This window comes from Oryctolagus cuniculus, chromosome 6 (assembly GCF_964237555.1).
Source record: "Oryctolagus cuniculus chromosome 6, mOryCun1.1, whole genome shotgun sequence".
Taxonomy (NCBI): domain Eukaryota; kingdom Metazoa; phylum Chordata; class Mammalia; order Lagomorpha; family Leporidae; genus Oryctolagus; species Oryctolagus cuniculus.
Window position 1 is genome coordinate 28,943,447 of NC_091437.1, and position 19,705 is coordinate 28,963,151.

The 19,705-nt window shown below is 50.4% G+C and overlaps 1 protein-coding gene across 14 annotated transcripts in view; it reads left to right on the forward strand.

Moving 5' to 3' along the window:
* LOC100353508 (protocadherin gamma-C4) overlaps nucleotides 1–19,705 on the forward strand; it is a 191,400-nt gene that overhangs the window by 77,632 nt on the left and 94,063 nt on the right. Inside the window, exons 1-2 of one of the 14 annotated variants that reach the window (XM_070076235.1) lie at nucleotides 8,411–13,636; nucleotides 14,826–15,228. The exons of 11 other annotated variants lie outside the window; for them this stretch is intronic. In XM_070076235.1, the coding sequence (XP_069932336.1) occupies nucleotides 11,216–13,636; nucleotides 14,826–14,912 (2,508 nt within the window). In that variant the 5' untranslated portion in view covers nucleotides 8,411–11,215 and the 3' untranslated portion in view covers nucleotides 14,913–15,228. 2 more of the 14 variants (XM_051844318.2, XM_070076231.1) reach the window with 2 other exon arrangements.

The following is a 19,705-nucleotide window of genomic DNA, read 5'->3' on the forward strand; positions in this document are numbered from 1 at the left end:
GGGCAAGATGTCATGATAAGCCACAATTTTGTGTAACTATACATGTCATGAGCTCATTCTCCAATTTCAAAGTCATTACTGCAATATGATGTGGGAGTGTAGATGGGGAAATGATGCAGTATACTGAAACACTGCTTGTGGCTTTGTAGTGTAGAATAGATAAGCATTCCTCTAGTAACTTTTAAGGATGGATTTATAGAGAATAAATGGAAAGATATAAGCCAAGTAACTCTGACACATGAAGAAGAGGGACTTGGAAGAGTATCTCATCTCTTGGCTAAATCTTACAGTGAATATATCCTATCTAGAATGAGTATTCCCTGAAGGAGTCAAATCGTAAAGGAGAATTACTTTTATAAAGCAGGTGTTGGTATTAGGGAGAGAGATGTTTAGCAGGTGGTAGAAAATGGCACAATGTTACAAAATAATTGTCAAAAGTATTGATGCTACCCAATAAATGTGATAGGAAACTATTAATGACCTGGATATACCGAGGGAGAATTACAGGGATCAACAACAGATGGACAGAAATTCTTGGAACACATAACAGCTACCAAAGAGAAATGGATTTGTGAAATCAGTTGATAGTGGAGTCTCTAAGAACAAGATCTACTCTTCATTATTTTAGTGCAAGGGCAAAACTTAACTCTAGAGAAGAGCTCAGTGTATGTTTCTAGAATGATGAAGCAATTAAGCGATATCTATAGGTTTGCATAAAAAAGCAAAGTAAAATTTCTAAGCATTTGAAAACAATAAAGTATATGATTTAAGAAGGGCTAGATGATGTGTTATTAAATACATGAACGTAAAAACACTGCTTGTTTAGTTACTGCTCTGGATAAACCGAAGCAGCAGAGGCTGCAGTTTCCTCGTGTGGACTCTGGGCGCCGCTGTTGGCCAAAGTGGAGCGCTGGGCGCTCGCGATCTCCTCGCGCAGCCGCTCCGGGCTCTCCCGGGCAGCCCTACAGCAGACTCGCCGGCGAGAGCCTCTGTACGCCTTCCCGTTCCGAAAAACAGGAGTCCCCGACCGTCACCCGGAAGTCAGGTCCGTTCGGAGCTCCGCATACCCGCTCTCCAGAGGTTATTGGTAGTCCCGGCGTCCGCAGGCTGGTGAGCGAGCCGAGGGGCGCGGAGGGATGGGGAGCGGCGCCAGGGCGGGGGGCCGCGCGCACCGGCGGCCGCTGCTCTTTGCCTGGCTGCTGCCTTTGTTCTGCTCGGCGCTCGCGGAGCAGATCCGCTACAGGATCCGCGAGGAACTGCCCGAGGGCTCGGTAGTGGGGAACCTCGCCAAGGACCTGGAGGTCAGTGTCCAGGAGGTGCCGGCTCGGAAACTGCGCATCAGCTCCGACAAGCCTTACTTCAGCGTGAGCGCGGAGAGCGGGGAGCTGGTGGTGAGCGGCAGGCTGGACAGGGAGCAGATCTGCGGGAGGAAGCCCGCCTGTGCGCTGGAATCTGAGGTCGTTGCTGAAAACCCACTGAACTTTTACCACGTGAGCGTGGAGATCGAGGATGTTAATGACCACGCGCCCAAATTCACCCAAAATTCCTTTGAGCTGCAAATAAGTGAGTCAGCACAACCAGGCACGCGATTTATTTTAGATGTAGCGGAAGATGCAGACATTGGCTTAAACTCTCTACAGAAGTATAAACTCTCGCCTAGCCCTAGTTTTTCATTAATAAACAAGGAGAAAGAAGATGGTAGCAAATACCCAGAACTGGTACTGGAGAAAACCTTAGATCGGGAACAACAAAGTTATCATCGCTTGATCCTGACTGCCTTGGACGGCGGAGATCCACCCCTCAGCGGTACCACTGAGCTCCGGATCCAGGTCACGGATGCCAACGATAATCCCCCTGTGTTCACGCAGGACGTGTACAGAGTCGGCCTTCGGGAAAACTTGCCCCCGGGCACCGCTGTGCTGAGGGTGTCAGCCACCGACCGGGATGCGGGCATCAATTCAGAAATTACCTATTCCCTCGTCAGACCTGGGCAAGTCTTCTATCTGAATCCACAAACTGGGGAAATTACTACTCAAAGAGCACTGGATTACGAAGACATCAAGGAGTATTCCATAGTGGTGGAAGGTAGAGACGGTGGAGGACTGGTTGCCCAATGTACAGTGGAAATTAAAATTCAAGATGAAAATGACAACAGCCCAGAAGTTACATTCCATTCAGTGCTTGAAATGATTCTGGAAGACTCCGTGCCGGGATCGCTAATTGCTTTGATCAAAACACATGACCAAGATTCCGGGGAAAATGGGGAGGTTAATTGCCGGTTAGAAGGTGATGTCCCTTTTAAGATAATCCCTTCGTCCAAAAATTCGTATAAATTGGTAACAGATGGCACCCTGGACCGGGAGCAGACCCCGGAGTACAACGTCACCATCACGGCCACCGACAGGGGTCAGCCGCCCCTCTCCTCCAGCTCCACCGTCACCCTGCGCATCGGAGACGTCAACGACAACGCTCCGGTTTTCCACCAGGCCGCCTACGTGGTCCACGTGCCCGAGAACAACCCCCCGGGAGCCTCCATCGCGCAGGTCAGCGCCTCCGACCCCGACGTGGGCCCCAACGGCCAGGTGTCCTACTCCATCGTGGCCAGCGACCTGGAGCCGCGCGCGCTGTCGTCCTACGTGTCGGTGAGCGCGCACAGCGGCGTGGTGTTCGCGCAGCGCGCCTTCGACCACGAGCAGCTGCGCGCCCTGGAGCTGACGCTGCAGGCCCGCGACCAGGGCTCGCCCGCGCTGCGCGCCAACGTGAGCCTGCGCGTGCTGGTGGGCGACCGCAACGACAACGCGCCGCGGGTGCTGTACCCGGCGCTGGGGCCCGACGGCTCGGCGCTCTTCGACACGGTGCCGCGCGCCGCCGAGCCCGGCTACCTGGTCACCAAGGTGGTGGCGGTGGACGCTGACTCTGGGCACAACGCCTGGCTGTCCTACCACGTGCTGCAGGCCAGCGAGCCCGGGCTCTTCAGCCTGGGGCTGCGCACGGGCGAGGTGCGCACGGCGCGCGCCTTGGGCGACAGGGACGCGGCGCGCCAGCGCCTGCTGGTCGCGGTGCGCGACGGTGGCCAGCCGCCGCTCTCGGCCACCGCCACGCTGCACCTGGTCTTCGCCGACAGCCTGCAGGAGGCGCTGCCGGACCTCAGTGACGACCCCGGCCCGTCTGACGCGCAGGCCGAGCTGCAGTTCTACCTGGTGGTGGCCTTGGCGGCCATCTCTGTGCTCTTCCTGCTGGCGGTGATCCTGGCCATCGGCCTGCGCCTGCGACACTCCTCCAGCCCCGCCGCCTGGGGCTGCTTCCAGCCCGGTCTGTGCGTCAAGTCTGGACCCGTGGTTCTCCCCGACTACAGCCAGGGGACTCTGCCCTATTCCTACAATCTCTGCGTTGCCCACACAGGAAAGACGGAGTTTAATTTCCTAGCATGTAATGAGCCGTTGAGTTCAGGACAAGACATCCTTTGCGGTGATCCATCAGGGGCCTTGTTTCCACTGGGTAATTCCTGTGACTCGGCCTCGCATCCTGAGACTCTCTCACCGGTGAGTTCCGTTTCTGGGTTTTCCCCTTTTCATCATCCACCTAATTTTCTATATTTATATTCAAATACATTACATTCTCAGGTCTAGTGAGTTTTCTTTTTGGAAGTTATATTATAAGAAAGCTGTACTTGTATTCTTCAAGTGAGTGGTATATTGTGGTTGGTATGCGACATAAATTGGAGGTAGTTTTATAGATTTGCAAAGTCATGAAAGTGTGTCCTAGTTTTTATCACAAAAGGATTAGGCAGCTTTTGCCTGTGTTTTCAAAACTAGTCATATAGGCCGGGGCCGCGGCTCACTAGGCTAATCCTCCGCCTAGCGGCACCGGCACACCGGGTTCTAGTCCCGGTCGGGGCGCCGGATTCTGTCCCAGTTGCCCCTCTTCCAGGCCAGCCCTCTGCTGTGGCCAGGGAGTGCAGTGGAGGATGGCCCAGGTGCTTGGGCCCTGCACCCCATGGGAGACCAGGAAAAGCACCTGGCTCCTGGCTCCTGCCATCGGATCAGCGCGGTGCGCCGGCCGCAGCGCGCTGGCCGCGGCGGCCATTGGAGGGTGAACCAACGGCAAAGGAAGACCTTTCTCTCTGTCTCTCTCTCTCTCACTGTCCACTCTGCCTGTCAAAAAAAAAAAAAAAACCAACTAGTCATATTTACAGATTCTCATTCTTTACATGTAAATTTTATTATATGTAAGTAAAGAAGAGGACCATTTAATTCTCACTTAAATGTAAGGAAACTGCCAACAGGTAGGTACTTCCTTCACTGATTTCACTGGTAGTTTCCAGTATTTCCTTGTCTTTATTCCTCATGTTGAGCTCCTTACTCCTACCTAATGTATTCATGGATTCTTTGAATTCCCTAAAGTTATATGAAAAAATACCGTGTGCACTGTGTGTGTAAGGAAGAGTGGAGTGAGAGAGTGGGAGGCAGAGACTCCCTGGATGCGCCTGGCCAAGTCAGTGTTTAAGCTGCTTAGGGTTTTCCTGCATGCAAACTCCTCCTCTTCCTTTAAACTAGTTGCCAGAAGGAGAAACTTGCTAAAAGAAAGGGAAGTGCTACTGCCTGTGTTTCTTTTTGCTCTGATGCTTGACATAGAATCTTTGAAGAACGCAGAAAGGCATTGTCTTATCATGTGGAGCCCTAGTTATAAGTGACTAGATGTTCATGCATCTTCCTTTGGGATGGAGGGAGGCTGTTCCACTTCCAAGGCAAAAACCACTAGTCTCCTGTGAATACAGTGTTGCTATGACATAACCTGAGTCTTTTGCTTGGTTTACCTTAGCAAGTGATTTCAGTAAATGGACTCTTACAAACTACTGAAAGAGACTTCTTAGAGTGCCACTTGGTTTTTACTTTTTAGAACTTATGCTTTATTCTATGGTTAGTCTTCTCTTTCTTAAATTTTGATATAAGTGTACATAACCCTTAAAACAAGAAGTGAAGATCAAGTTAATGTTGTGTGAGCTCTTGATAGAGGACAGAATAAGATACTTGCTTTTCACCGTTCAACTGCATCTTCCAAATGCCATTACCTATGCATGCTCCATGTGTTCATGTGTGTCCACATGTACAGGTAGCAGAACAGTTTCAACAATGACAAAAATGTGAATTTTTAAAACCTTAATCCTGTTAAAATTTAGCAATTTCAGGTAATAAAATCAATTACTGTTTTGGCTAATTAAAATTAGTTTATTGGATAAAATTTTTAAAAACCTTTCCCCATTTTTGCCATCAAAATAAATTAACTTCACAAGACAACTTCAATGTGAAGAATCCATCTACATATTAATATGCTACAATTATGTAATATAAATATATAATATGGGTATAAAGTTAAGAAAATTATGAATGTATCAACATATTTCCAAAGAATATTTCACATCACAAGGATTTCAGAACTTTGATACTTACAGAAAAAAGTGAAGCACATTTTAAAAATATAAAAATGTTATAATTCTACCAAGAATAATCTAACATTAAGCAAAAAAAATTGATTTCATACTTACAAAAATTCCTTTTCACTTCATTTACAACTCAGACGTCAAAAAGGGTGACTGCTTTTGAAATATGAATGCAAGAAACAATGCAAAATCTAAAATCATAGTTAGAATAGAGCAGTCTTATCTTTATCAGCCATCTGGAATCAAGAGATGCATGTGTGAGTGGATGTAGTAACAGCTTAGGACTCTGAGCGCCGCTGTTCCCCAAGAAAAACCCAGTAAGCGGTGCATCCGGCTATTCAGCTCCGCCACTACGCAAAGCTGCGCAGAGCCCACGGACTGCCTCCCGGGCTGCAAAGAAACTCGCCCTCTCAACGCAGGGGCTCTCCGGCTTTCTCCTGAGGGAAAAGATTACCATACTACGCAGGAGGTAAGAAAGAACCTAAAGAGTCAACAAGCATGGAAAACGTTCTAAGGAAATTCCGTAACAAAGCCACAATGGCAGCTCCAAGCACGCGCCTGCACCGCGGAAGTCTGGTCCTGCTGTGCGCGTTCCTGGGAATGCTGGGGGAGGCTAGGGCGACTCAGATCCGCTACTCGGTGCCTGAAGAGACAGAGAAGGGATACGTCGTGGGCAACCTCTCCAAGGACCTGGGGCTGGAACCGCGGGAGCTGGCGGAGCGCGGAGTCCGCATCGTGTCCCGAGGTAGGGCGCAGCTCTTCGCTCTGAGCGCGCGCAGCGGCGGCTTGGTCACGGCGGGCAGGATAGACCGGGAGGAGCTCTGCGCTCAGAGCGCGCCGTGCCTGGTGAGCTTTAAAGTTTTGATTGAAGACAAGTTAAAACTTTACGGCATAGAAATCGAAGTAACTGATATCAATGACAATTCCCCAAAATTCGAGGCAGAGAATCTAGAAATAAAAATTAATGAAATCGCTGCTCCTGGAGCGCGCTATCCGCTCCCGGAAGCTGTTGACCCGGATGTGGGCGTGAACTCCCTACAGAGCTACCAGCTCAGCCCCAATCAGCACTTCTCCCTGGACGTGCAAACCGGTGATGATGGAGCTGTAAACCCCGAGCTGGTGCTGGAGCGCGCCCTGGACCGGGAGCAGGAGGCCGTCCACCACCTGGTCCTCACCGCCTCGGATGGCGGCGACCCTCGGCGCTCCAGCACGGCGCACATCCGTGTGACGGTGCTGGACACCAACGATAACGCCCCGGTGTTTGCGCAGCCCACCTACCGAGTCCAAGTCCCCGAGAATGTGCCCCAGGGCACCCGGCTGCTCACGGTTAGAGCCAGCGACCCAGATGAGGGAGCCAACGGACAAGTGGCCTATAAATTCCGGAAAATTAATGAGAAACAATCTCCGTTGTTCCTGCTTAATGAAACCACTGGGGAAATATCGACGGCAAGAAGTCTGGATTATGAGGAATGTTCCTTCTATGAAATGGAAATACAGGCTGAAGATGGTGGAGGACTGAAAGCAAGAGCCAAAATACTTATTTCGGTGGAAGATGTAAATGACAACAGACCGGAAGTGACCGTGACATCTCTGTTCAGCCCAGTGAGGGAAGATGCTCCCCAGGGAACAGTAATCCTTCTTTTCAATGCTCATGACCGAGATTCAGGGAAGAATGGTCAAGTTGTTTGCTCCATCCAGGACAATCTGTCTTTTAAATTGGAAAATTCAGTCGAGGATTATTACAGATTGACAACAGCCCAAATTCTTGACCGAGAAAAAGCCTCTGAGTATAACATCACCGTGACTGCCACAGACAGAGGGACCCCTCCCCTGTCCACTGAGATTCGTGTCTCACTGAAGGTAGCCGACGTCAACGACAATCCACCTGCCTTCTCTCAAACAGCCTACTCAGTCTACCTCCCTGAGAACAACCCCAGAGGCACCTCCATCTTCTCGGTGACTGCCCATGACCCTGATAATGATGAGAATGCTAGAGTTACTTACTCCCTCACTGAGGACACCATCCAGGGGGCTCCTCTGTCTTCCTTTGTCTCCATCAACTCTGACACTGGAGTCCTCTATGCCCTGCGCTCTTTTGACTATGAGCAGTTCAGGGACTTACAACTGAGAGTCACTGCGAGTGACAGTGGGGACCCGCCGCTCAGCAGCAACGTGTCGCTGACCCTGTTTGTGGTGGACCAGAATGACAACGCCCCCGAGATCCTGTACCCCGCCCTCCCCACCGACGGCTCCACAGGCGTGGAGCTGGCGCCCCGCGCAGCAGAGCCCGGATACCTGGTGACCAAGGTGGTGGCAGTGGACAGAGACTCGGGCCAGAACGCCTGGCTGTCCTACCGCCTGCTCAAGGCCAGCGAGCCGGGGCTGTTCGCCGTGGGGCTGCACACGGGCGAGGTGCGCACGGCGCGCGGCCTGCTGGACAGAGACGCGCTCAAGCAGAGCCTCGTGGTGGCCGTCCAGGACCACGGCCAGCCCCCGCTCTCGGCCACCGTCACGCTCACCGTGGCCGTGGCCGACAGCATCCCCGACGTGCTGGCGGACCTGGGCAGCCTCAAGCCTTCCGCCAGTGCGGACGAGTCGGACCTCACGCTGTACCTGGTGGTGGCGGTGGCCGCGGTGTCCTGCGTCTTCCTGGCCTTCGTCATCGTGCTGCTGGCGCTCAGGCTGCGGCGCTGGCACAGCTCTCGCCTGCTGCGGGCGTCGGGCTGTGGCGGGCTGGCGGGCGTGCCGGCTTCGCACTTTGTGGGCGTGGACGGGGTGCGGGCCTTCCTGCAGACCTATTCCCACGAGGTGTCCCTCACGGCGGACTCGCGGAGCAGCCACGTGATCTTCCCGCAGCCCAACTACGCGGACACGCTCCTCAGCCAGGGGAGCTGTGAGAAGAACGAGCCGCTGTGCAGTTTAGGTGATTCCAGGCTTCCTAGCCAAGATGCTCCTTTGGTTCCTGTGAGTTCAATTTTTTTTGTTTGTTTGTTTGTTTTTTTTTGCCTTTACTTTATGCTATGGTTGGCTCTCGATTTTAGGTACTTGCAGTTAAGATTGAATCAGTTGATATGAATCTATTTGTTACCCATTAAATTCTCATGAAAGCTAGGTTTTGCTCTAATATCATAAGGAGGAAATTATTGATTACACTGCTGATACAATTTTCATTTTCTCATAATAATTATCCAGTGGGAATAGAAACCATTTTTCATCGGGCAGCTCTCATTGTCCTCTGTCCATATGGGCTCTGTGGGTGGGGTTGCCTTGCTGGTTAGAATGGTTCACTACTAATTTTCTGGCTGGATTTCCATTTCTGAAATGTATTGATCACTGTGTCTTCAGTGCGTGCATTGGGAAAATCTCTCCTATACCAACTTTGTGGCTGATTCTGTGTCAGAGCAAAGTGATAAGAAAGTAAATGCCTTTTTAGAGAAATCCTTGATTCATTGCCTCTCCTCTTCTGACTTCTGTGTCCAGAAAAGACCTCTGTGAGGTAATGTTTTCACAGTTTTGTAGAGTTTGCTTGTGTTTAAAGGTCTTTTCTGAGGAAGATAGTCTAATTTCAGTTCTCTATGTCCAAACGCTAGTGAAGCACTTTTCATTCTCTTAATGGTGACAATTGTAGCATCCTTTATTCTTGTATCCTCAAACGTTTTCATTTTCTCATGCTGTGATGTCATGGGAAATAGTTTAACCCTCTGAATGCCTATAGTATATGCTCGCTCAAGGGAGGTTTCTAAGGCTGAACACTAGGAAAGGACAAAGTAATTAAAAATTATTCAGCTGTGCATTATTTGACTAATATTTGAACCTAGAAACAAATCTGGATAAGGATATAATTTAGGAAAGTATTTCCTAGGAACTGCTAGGGATATTCTAAGATTATTTTACTTAAAAACAATGCATTATTTAGCATGATTTTAAACATAATGTTGAGGCATGCACTGTGGCACATGGGTTAAGCTGACCCTGGCAATGCCAGTATCCCCTGTGGAGTGCCAGTTTGCATGGTCCAAGTCTCGATGTTCCACTTCTGATCCAGTTCTCTGCTCATGTGCCTGGGGATGCAATGGTTGAAGGCCCAACTGCTTGTACCCCTGGTATCCAAGTAGGAGACCAGGATAGAGTTCTTGGCTCCTGGTTTTGTCCTGATCCAGTTCTGGCTGTTGTAGCCATTTAGGGAGAAAATCAGTGGATAGAAGATTCATTCATTCTCTCTCTCTCTCTCTCTCTCTCTCTGCCTTTCAAATAAATAATAAATCTTTAAAAACAAATAGAGGGGGGCTGGTGCTATGGCCTGGTGGGCTAAGCCTCTACCTCTGGCACCAGCACCCAATATGAGTACTGATTCGAGTCTTGGCTGTTCTTCCGATCCAGCTCTCTGTCATGGCCTGGGAAAGCAGTGGAGGATGGCCCAAGTCCTTGGGCCCCTGCACCCAGGTGGGAGACCCAGAAGAAGCTCCTTGCTTCTGGATTTGCATTGGCATAGCTCTACACATTGCGGCCATTTGGAGAGTAACTAGCAGATGAAAGACCTTTCTCACTGTAACTCTACCTCTCAAATAAGTAAATACAAATCTTTTTTTAAAATGTCAAGTTTTCAGTAATAAATGACATCCTATGAGATTATCTGATCCTAAGCTTTGAAGTTGATTCAAAGTTCTGTTATATAATGGGATCTATACATAAGTTGATGACTATGGTCATTCTCAGGAAATGGAGAATGAGTTTGTCTTTGTGATTACTTTTCTAAATTTCCTTTTGTCTTACTTATAAGACAGTACAGACTAACATATCTAGGAATCTGTTGTTACATAAAGACATTTAAATTATTTCAAACATTCTTTTTTCCTTAAGCTAATAGGGAAAAAAGAAAAGTGGCCTGTGGAATCTTATTTCTAACTCTGCAATAGGAAGAAAATAACCTAAAATCCCTGTCCTTGGGAGTAGCCTTTATACTTGATATGCCTAAATATGTTCATTTGGGAACCCAACATGTATAGTGATAAATGTAGTGGTGGGTAAATAGTATTCTACAAAAATATCACTTGCATTCAAAACCAGAACACAGGCCTCACTGGATGGGTGACTGTACCGAATATGGAAAAGTCGAATCCTAGTGTTCTCAAACTAGGTAGGACTTACTGTACATTGGTAACAGATTACACAATAGGCTGAAAGATAACAATTCTTGATCTTCATGCTTCAACTCAAAAAGAAGTGTTAATTGAAATGCCATATCTTGGTTCTGCTCAAAAGTAATGGGAGGAGTACAGTCTAGTGAACAAAGGTTGGATCACTATTGCAACTGGGTGAAGGGTATAACACATATTTCTACTGTTGCATCCATTTTGACTTACCCAGAATAAATTTCTTTAAAACAATGAATATATAAGTATCCGCTGTGGTGCTATGGTGAGACTAAAACTTGAGGTTCGTACACCTTTCGAAGAGCAATATATACATTTTAGATAAACAATTCAAAAGGAAAAGCCAGAGTGCAGTTCCACAAGGAGCCTCTGGGCGCCGCTGTCGGCCAGTACAGAGCAGGCGCTGACGCCAGGGATCCTCAGCCTCCAGCCTGGGTTTTCCTGCACAGCCACCAGTGCAGACACAAGGAAACACTCCGCCCGCAGAAGCTCCCGGCGGCTCACACCCTGCCCGGCATACAAGGATCCCCACCCCGGGGACGACGGGGACTCTGCCCTTCCCGGGCCGAATGCACCTCTTGCCACTGGAAGGACGCGGACCGAGCGAGCAGTAGCGCGAGCCATGGGAGGGAGCTGCGCGCACAGGCGCCGGGCCGGCCGCCCGCAGGTACCGTTTGCCTTCCTGCTGCCTTTGTTCTGCCCCGCGCTCTGCGAGCCGATCCGCTACTCCATCCCCGAGGAGCTGGCCGCGGGCTCGGTAGTGGGCGACCTGGCTAAGGACCTGGAGCTCAGCGTGCTGGATGTGTCTGCTCGGAAGCTGCGGGTCAGCGCCGAGAGGCTGCACTTCCACGTAGACGCGCGCACCGGGCGCCTGCTAGTGAGGGACCGAATAGATCGCGAGCAGATTTGCAAAGAGCGGAAGCAGTGCGAGCTGCAGCTGGAAGCCGTGGTGGAAAACCCTTTGAATGTGTTCCCTGTCGTTGTCGTGATTGAGGATATTAATGACCACGCGCCTCAATTCGATAAACAGGAAATACATTTAGAAATCCTTGAATCTGTATCCGCTGGTGCACGGATGCCCCTTGATCCTGCCACCGACCCTGATATAAACACAAACTCCATTAAAGATTACCAGATCAGCCCGAACCCTTATTTCTCACTGATGGTGAGAGTCAATTCTGACGGAGGCAAATACCCGGAGTTATCTCTGGAGAGACTGCTGGACCGGGAAGAGCAGAGATCTCACCGCTTGACATTGACTGCCTGGGACGGAGGGGACCCGCCACGGAGCGCCACGGCCCGTGTAGAAATCTTGGTCAGGGACGCCAATGATAACCCCCCTGTGTTCAGCAAGGACGAATACAGAATCAGCGTCAGAGAAAGTCTTCCCCCAGGATCCTCCGTGTTGCGGGTAGCAGCCACTGACCAGGACGAAGGCCCCCACGCAGAGATAAAATACTACGTCAGCAGCGCTGCGCAGAGCGCGAGGGACACGTTCTCCCTGGACGAGAGGACCGGTGAGATTAAGAACAACCGGTCGTTGGATTTTGAAGAGGTAGAAAGGTACACCCTGGAAGTGGAAGCCAAGGACGGTGGCGGTCTCTCTGCTCACTGTAAAGTGGTGATAGAAATCCTGGACGAAAACGACAACAGCCCGGAAATCACCATCACTTCCCTCTCGGACCAGATTTTGGAGGATTCCCCTCCGGGAACCGTTGCGGCGCTCTTCAAAACACGGGACCGGGACTTCGGAAAAAACGGGTTAGTCACGTGTAATATAGAAGGAGACCTGCCTTTCAAGATCTATTCTTCTTCGACTAACTTCTACAAGTTAGTAACAGATGGCACCCTGGACCGGGAGCAGACCCCGGAGTACAACGTCACCATCATCGCCACCGACGGGGGTCAGCCGCCCCTCTCCTCCAGCTCCACCGTCACCCTGCGCATCGGAGACGTCAACGACAACGCTCCGGTTTTCCACCAGGCCGCCTACGTGATCCACGTGCCCGAGAACAACCCCCCGGGAGCCTCCATCGCGCAGGTCAGCGCCTCCGACCCCGACGTGGGCCCCAACGGCCAGGTGTCCTACTCCATCGTGGCCAGCGACCTGGAGCCGCGCGCGCTGTCGTCCTACGTGTCGGTGAGCGCGCACAGTGGCGTGGTGTTCGCGCAGCGCGCCTTCGACCACGAGCAGCTGCGCGCCCTGGAGCTGACGCTGCAGGCCCGCGACCAGGGCTCGCCCGCGCTGCGCGCCAACGTGAGCCTGCGCGTGCTGGTGGGCGACCGCAACGACAACGCGCCGCGGGTGCTGTACCCGGCGCTGGGGCCCGACGGCTCGGCGCTCTTCGACACGGTGCCGCGCGCCGCCGAGCCCGGCTACCTGGTCACCAAGGTGGTGGCGGTGGACGCCGACTCTGGGCACAACGCCTGGCTGTCCTACCACGTGCTGCAGGCCAGCGAGCCCGGGCTCTTCAGCCTGGGGCTGCGCACGGGCGAGGTGCGCACGGCGCGCGCCTTGGGCGACAGGGACGCGGCGCGCCAGCGCCTGCTGGTCGCGGTGCGCGACGGTGGCCAGCCGCCGCTCTCGGCCACCGCCACGCTGCACCTGGTCTTCGCCGACAGCCTGCAGGAGGCGCTGCCGGACCTCAGTGACGACCCCGGCCCGTCTGACGCGCAGGCCGAGCTGCAGTTCTACCTGGTGGTGGCCTTGGCGGCCATCTCTGTGCTCTTCCTGCTGGCGGTGATCCTGGCCATCGGCCTGCGCCTGCGACACTCCTCCAGCCCCGCCACCTGGGGCTGCTTCCAGCCCGCTCTTTGTTCTAAGTCTGGGTCAAGAGTTCCCCCGAACTATAGCGAGGGGACGTTACCTTATTCCTCCAGTATGTGCCGTGTGCATACAGGTGTGGCAGAGTTTAATTTCCTCAAATACAGTGCGCCCTTGCATTCCACTGAAGACATGCTTTTCAGTGATTCTCCTGGAGCCTTAATTCCGCTTCCTGACGGGGATGAACCGCCGTCCCAGCCTCAGGCTCTGACACCGCAGGTGAGTCGCGTTTTCTGTCTTTAATATTCTGGTTTTTCATAACGAAAGTATAAGTACTTTGTTTTCATATCTAAATGATATTTCCATTTATTTTTAATTTATATTTGAGAGAGAGAGAACTCTCCCATCTGCTGGTTCACTCCCCAAATGCCCACAGTAGTGGTGGTTGGACTGCATAGAAGTCGGAAGGCTGGAGCTCAATCCAGGTCCCTCATTGGGTGGCAGGAACCCAACCACTTGAGCCTTCATTGCTGCTTCTTAGGGTCTGCATTAGCCAAAAACTGGAGTCAAGACTTAATTTGGTTAGTATGGTGCTCTATAATTCAGTGGAAAAGTATCTCAAACTGATTATTTAACAGAACCGGTAGTCATGACTTCTGACCAAATAAATAACGTATATTCATCTTTTTAAAAGATTTATTTTTTGAGAGGCAGAGTTACACAGATAGAGGGAGAAACAGAGAGAGATCTTCCATCCACTGGTTCACTCTCCAAATGGATGGACCAGGCCAAAGCCAGGAGCTCAGAGCTTTTTCCAAGTCTCCCACAGGGTGTAGGGGCCGAGGCACTTGGGCCATCTTCTGCTGCTCTCCCAGGCACATCAGCAGTGAGCTTGATTGGAAGTGGAGCAGCAGAGGACACAAACTGGGATGCCAGTGTTGCAGGCAGTGGCAGTCTTACCCACTATGCCACAACACTGACCCCACAACCCATATATTCAAATTTACCAAGTCTTCAAATGAATTTTACAAATCCTGTATGTTTTTAATGCTTGAAAGTATTCAGGAGTACATTAAATATCAAAACAGATGTACTTTTCAAAGAGTCATCCATTGCAAATAATCTCTCAAGTGTCTTTAGCTGTCTTGTTTATTTTTTTTAAACTAAGTATCTGGGGGGGGGGGTACAGCCAATAGATCTTGCAACTTTGAAATTGTATGTAAAAATAAAGATGTGTGCATTTTATGTGGGAGAAGATTCAAAACAGGGTTATATTTGAAAGGCTTCTGTGGTCCCCAAAACTCCATACCAACTACCCTAGAGAGACTTTTCCCTTCTACTTTTGGCCTGTATGGCTTTCTTCCATATTTATGATCCCCACCTTTTGTTGGTAAGAAAAAGAAGTTTTCAAGAAAGCACATGGATGCTGTTGCATTTGCTGTCAGTCTCTCTGATTTTCCGGTTTAAGATCTCAGAAGAAGAAAAAGTCTTTGAAGCATTCCATTCTTGGAGGCATGGTGATGGAAACACTAATGAACACCTGTTTTCCGTGTGAAGGCTCCATATCACTCACACACCTTGGAGAAAGAACAAGACACAGCTGAAGATGTGTGAACCACTTTACTTGAGCTGCCACACAAATGGCCCAAAGAAGGGATTACTCATAGTGGCCCTGGTAGGAAAATCACTTGGCATGAAAATTTTTTATTACAAACCTACAACACTATAACTCAATTTTGCACTTCAGTTTCTTGTACATATTTCTTTCCATCATAATGCATCTTAATCTGCATCTGTGACTTGTTCCTTCTAGTTTGTGTTGACCTGCTCAATTCATTTAAGGAGGTCCACTTAATTTCTGATAAGATACACCTATTGCAAAAAAGTATATTTTTTCAAAAAAGTTTCATTAAGGCTTAATGAACCTATTTTGAAAATAAATATTTTGAAAACTTCTTACACAGTTTCAAACTAAACATATTAATTACATCTAAAATTTAAAGACTTCAAGGTGAATTATCACATAAGAAGTATTTGTAACATAATCTGTATATAAGTGTACACTAAACACAATTGACCACATTTAAATCTCAGTTTCAAATAGAATTGTAAAACTTGTGACTAGCTAAAAGCTCATAGGATATAAAATATTCATTATTTACCTTTCATAGTGGGTACATTTCTTTTGGGGAAATGCATTGCAAATATACACCTAAGTAAATATTATCACTTACTATTTGATGTTATTTTCATACCACTTTATCCCACTCCCAATGAGAAACCTACAAATGATGAGTAATTAGGCGTATGAGTGAGGAAATCAAAGAAACAATCTAAATTAAAATGGTCTAAAGGGACAGAGTAGCGTTTGTGTCCGTGGCACATATACGCCGGTGGGTGCAGTAACTGCTTAGGACTCTGAGCGCCGCTGTTCGCCCGCTAGGAGAGAAAGGCCGCCAGCGCGCGAACCCGATTCTCAGGGCTCCAGCCGCACAAAGCCCCCAGCTCCCACAGTCGGCTCCTGGGCTGCAGCGGAACTCGCCGGGAATGTAAGGCGTCCAGGCTGCAGAGACGCTGCAGCCACCGAAAGGAAAAGGAACCGGCTGAAACACACAAGGTTTCCAGGGGCGACCTGGGGAGAATTCTGCCACCAGGCAACAATGGCCGCTCAAAGGAATCTCCCGGAACGCGGCAAGCTGGTCCTCCTCTGCCTTTTCCTGTGGATGCCGTGGGAGTGCGGAGCTCGGCAGATCCGGTACTCCGTTCCGGAGGAGCTGGAGAAAGGCTCGTTCGTGGGCAACATCGCCAAGGACCTGGGGCTGGAGCCGCGGGAGCTGGCGCAGCGCGGGGTCCGCATCGTCTCCCGAGGTAGGGCGCAGCTTTTCGCTCTGAGCGCGCGCAGCGGCGGCTTGGTCACCGCGGGCAGGATAGACCGGGAGGAGCTCTGCGCTCAGAGCGCGCCGTGCCTGGTGAGCTTTAATGTCCTAGTCGAGGATAGAGTGAAACTTTTCGGAATAGAAATAGAAGTGATTGATATCAACGACAATGCCCCCAAATTCCAAGCAGAAACTTTAGATGTGAAAATTAATGAGAATGTCGCTCCCGGAATGCGCTTTCCTCTCCCGGAAGCTGTTGATCCGGATGTGGGCGTGAACGCTCTACAGAGCTACCAGCTCAGCCCCAATAAGCACTTCTCGCTAGGAGTTCAGAGCCGTGCCAATGGCGCCAAGTACCCGGAGCTGGTCCTGGAGCGCGCCCTAGATCGAGAGGAAGAGGCCGTCCACCACTTGGTCCTCACCGCCTCGGATGGGGGTGACCCTCTCCGGTCTGGCACTGTCCTCATCAGTGTGACTGTCTTCGATGCAAACGACAACGCGCCCGTCTTCACCTTGTCTGAATACCGAGTGAGTGTTCCAGAGAATCTGCCTGTAGGCACTCAGCTGCTGACCATCACAGCCACGGACAAGGACGAAGGTGCCAATGGGGAAGTAACATACTCATTCCGAAAATTACCCGACACGCAGTTGTTGAAATTCCAACTCAACAAACAAACCGGGGAGATAAAAACATCAGAACCCCTAGATTATGAGGAAACGGGCTTCTATGAGATAGAAGTACAAGCGGAAGATGGAGGCGCATATCTCGCAACCGCAAAAGTGCTAATTACAGTGGAAGATGTCAACGACAACAGCCCGGAGGTGACGATCACGTCCCTGTTCAGTCCAGTGAGGGAAGACTCAGCTCCCGGAACTGTCATCGCCCTTCTAAATGTGCATGATGTAGACTCTGGGCAGAATGGACAGGTGACCTGTTCGACCTCAGGGGACCTACCATTTAAGTTAGAAAAGTCCATCGACAGTTATTATCGGTTGGTGACACACAGAGCCCTTGACAGGGAACAGATATCGTCTTACAACATAACAGTAACAGCCACAGACGGGGGAAGTCCACCTCTGTCAACGGAAACTCACTTGACTCTGCAAGTGGCAGATATCAATGACAACCCGCCCAGCTTCTCTCGCATCTCCTATTTTACCTACATCCCAGAAAACAACCCCAGGGGTGCCTCCATCTTCTCCGTGACAGCCCTTGACCCAGACAGTAAGGAGAATGCCCAAGTTACTTACTCCCTCGCTGAGGACACCATCCAGGGGGCGCCACTGTCCTCCTACATCTCCATCAACTCCGACACTGGGGTCCTCTATGCACTGCGCTCCTTTGATTATGAGCAGTTTCGAGACCTGCAGCTGTGGGTGACAGCCAGCGACAGCGGGGACCCACCGCTCAGCAGCAACGTGTCACTGACCCTGTTCGTGGTGGACCAGAACGACAACGCCCCCGAGATCCTGTACCCCACCCTCCCCACCGACGGCTCCACAGGAGTGGAGCTAGCGCCCCGCGCAGCAGAGCCCGGATACCTGGTGACCAAGGTGGTGGCGGTGGACAGAGACTCGGGCCAGAACGCCTGGCTGTCCTACCGCCTGCTCAAGGCCAGCGAGCCGGGGCTGTTCGCCGTGGGGCTGCACACGGGCGAGGTGCGCACGGCGCGCGGCCTGCTGGACAGAGACGCGCTCAAGCAGAGCCTCGTGGTGGCCGTCCAGGACCACGGCCAGCCCCCGCTCTCGGCCACCGTCACGCTCACCGTGGCCGTGGCCGACAGCATCCCCGACGTGCTGGCGGACCTGGGCAGCCTCAAGCCTTCCGCCAGTGCGGACGAGTCGGACCTCACGCTGTACCTGGTGGTGGCGGTGGCCGCGGTGTCCTGCGTCTTCCTGGCCTTCGTCATCGTGCTGCTGGCGCTCAGGCTGCGGCGCTGGCACAGCTCTCGCCTGCTGCGGGCGTCGGGCTGTGGCGGGCTGGCGGGCGTGCCGGCCTCGCACTTTGTGGGCGTGGACGGGGTGCGGGCCTTCCTGCAGACCTATTCCCACGAGGTGTCCCTCACGGCAGACTCGCGGAGCAGCCACGTGATCTTCCCGCAGCCCAACTACGCGGACACGCTCCTCAGCCAGGGGAGCTGTGAGAAAAAGGATCCTCTGTCTTTGTTAGATGATTCAAAGTTTCCTATAGAAGATGCTCCTTTGGTTCCAGTGAGTTACACTTTTACTTTTTCTGTTCATGATGATTAGATTTATCTTTGGGTTTGCAGCACGGTGATGGTGAATTTTAATCTTTATTATGGCTTTGGTTTCAGTGACATTTGCATTTTTGCTTAAACATTGAAGATTAGAATTTGATGATTAAGGCTGACCTTTAAAAAAACTTTCTGGTAGAACTGTCTCTATAAAGGCCTGTTGTCATAAGGCTCTTCCGATTAGCTTTGCAGACACTTCTATTTTGTAGTGTTACTGAGTGCAAACAAGCCCTAAAAGAGAGGTCCATTCAGAAGTGCTTGTCAATGTGTACCTTCTCCTGGTGACCACATGCTGAAATCCTAGCCCCTTAAACAACCCTAGCTCTTGTTTTGAAGGCAGGTCTATAGTAGTACATAGATGTCATAAACAAATGCATTAGCCTCTCTGGAAACATAACCCAAACCATGGTTACTCCATGTTCTTCTGGGGGACATGGGCAATATATAGGACTTGTAGTCATGCTGGTATTTCTCAAACTCTACCTTGTTGTGGTTCTTGAACTTGAATACACTGCCTAGAGTGTTTCTACATTTTCACTGATATTCAGTTAGCAATTCACAGCAATGCATGCTTATGGTTTTCCAACTGTAATCATACCTAGTGACACTGTGGCATCCTTTCTGTATTGTCTAATTTCATACTGATAGCTGATAGATACAGCATTTTAATTCGACTCACCTTGCCCAACAGGGAGTCTAAAAAGTCTACAGAGTTAAAGTAAGGAAATTTTGGGTTCTTTTCACTTTGTCAGTTTTGTTAAATTTGCCAATCACTATGGCTGAAGATAAATATGAATTGGGGAGAGAGATATATTTGTACAGGTCCACAAGAACAAGAGCAAGGCCCTGTGGCAAGTATATTTCAGTGGCTCTCTAATGACATGGAAGGAAACCTTACTGAAACTCTAAGAACTCGCAACTCTCAGTCAAAACAGACGATTCAAGCAAGAACTTCTGTTTCTGCAACAAACACAAACTCTTCAAACACCTGATCCCTGGAGGCAGGGATGTGTTCATCAGTCAGTGAAGGCAGTGATGGATGTAGTTTGACCTCTTTTAATTTATTAAAAATACTCTAGGCACCATAAATGTCCACTGAACTTGGAACATATAGAGTGTTCTACAACATCTCAAAATACTTCTGAGACCATGGCTTTATTCATGTCAGTCAGCATTTATTCAATCATAAGTCTGTGGAAGGGCAGCATGCGTCTTCG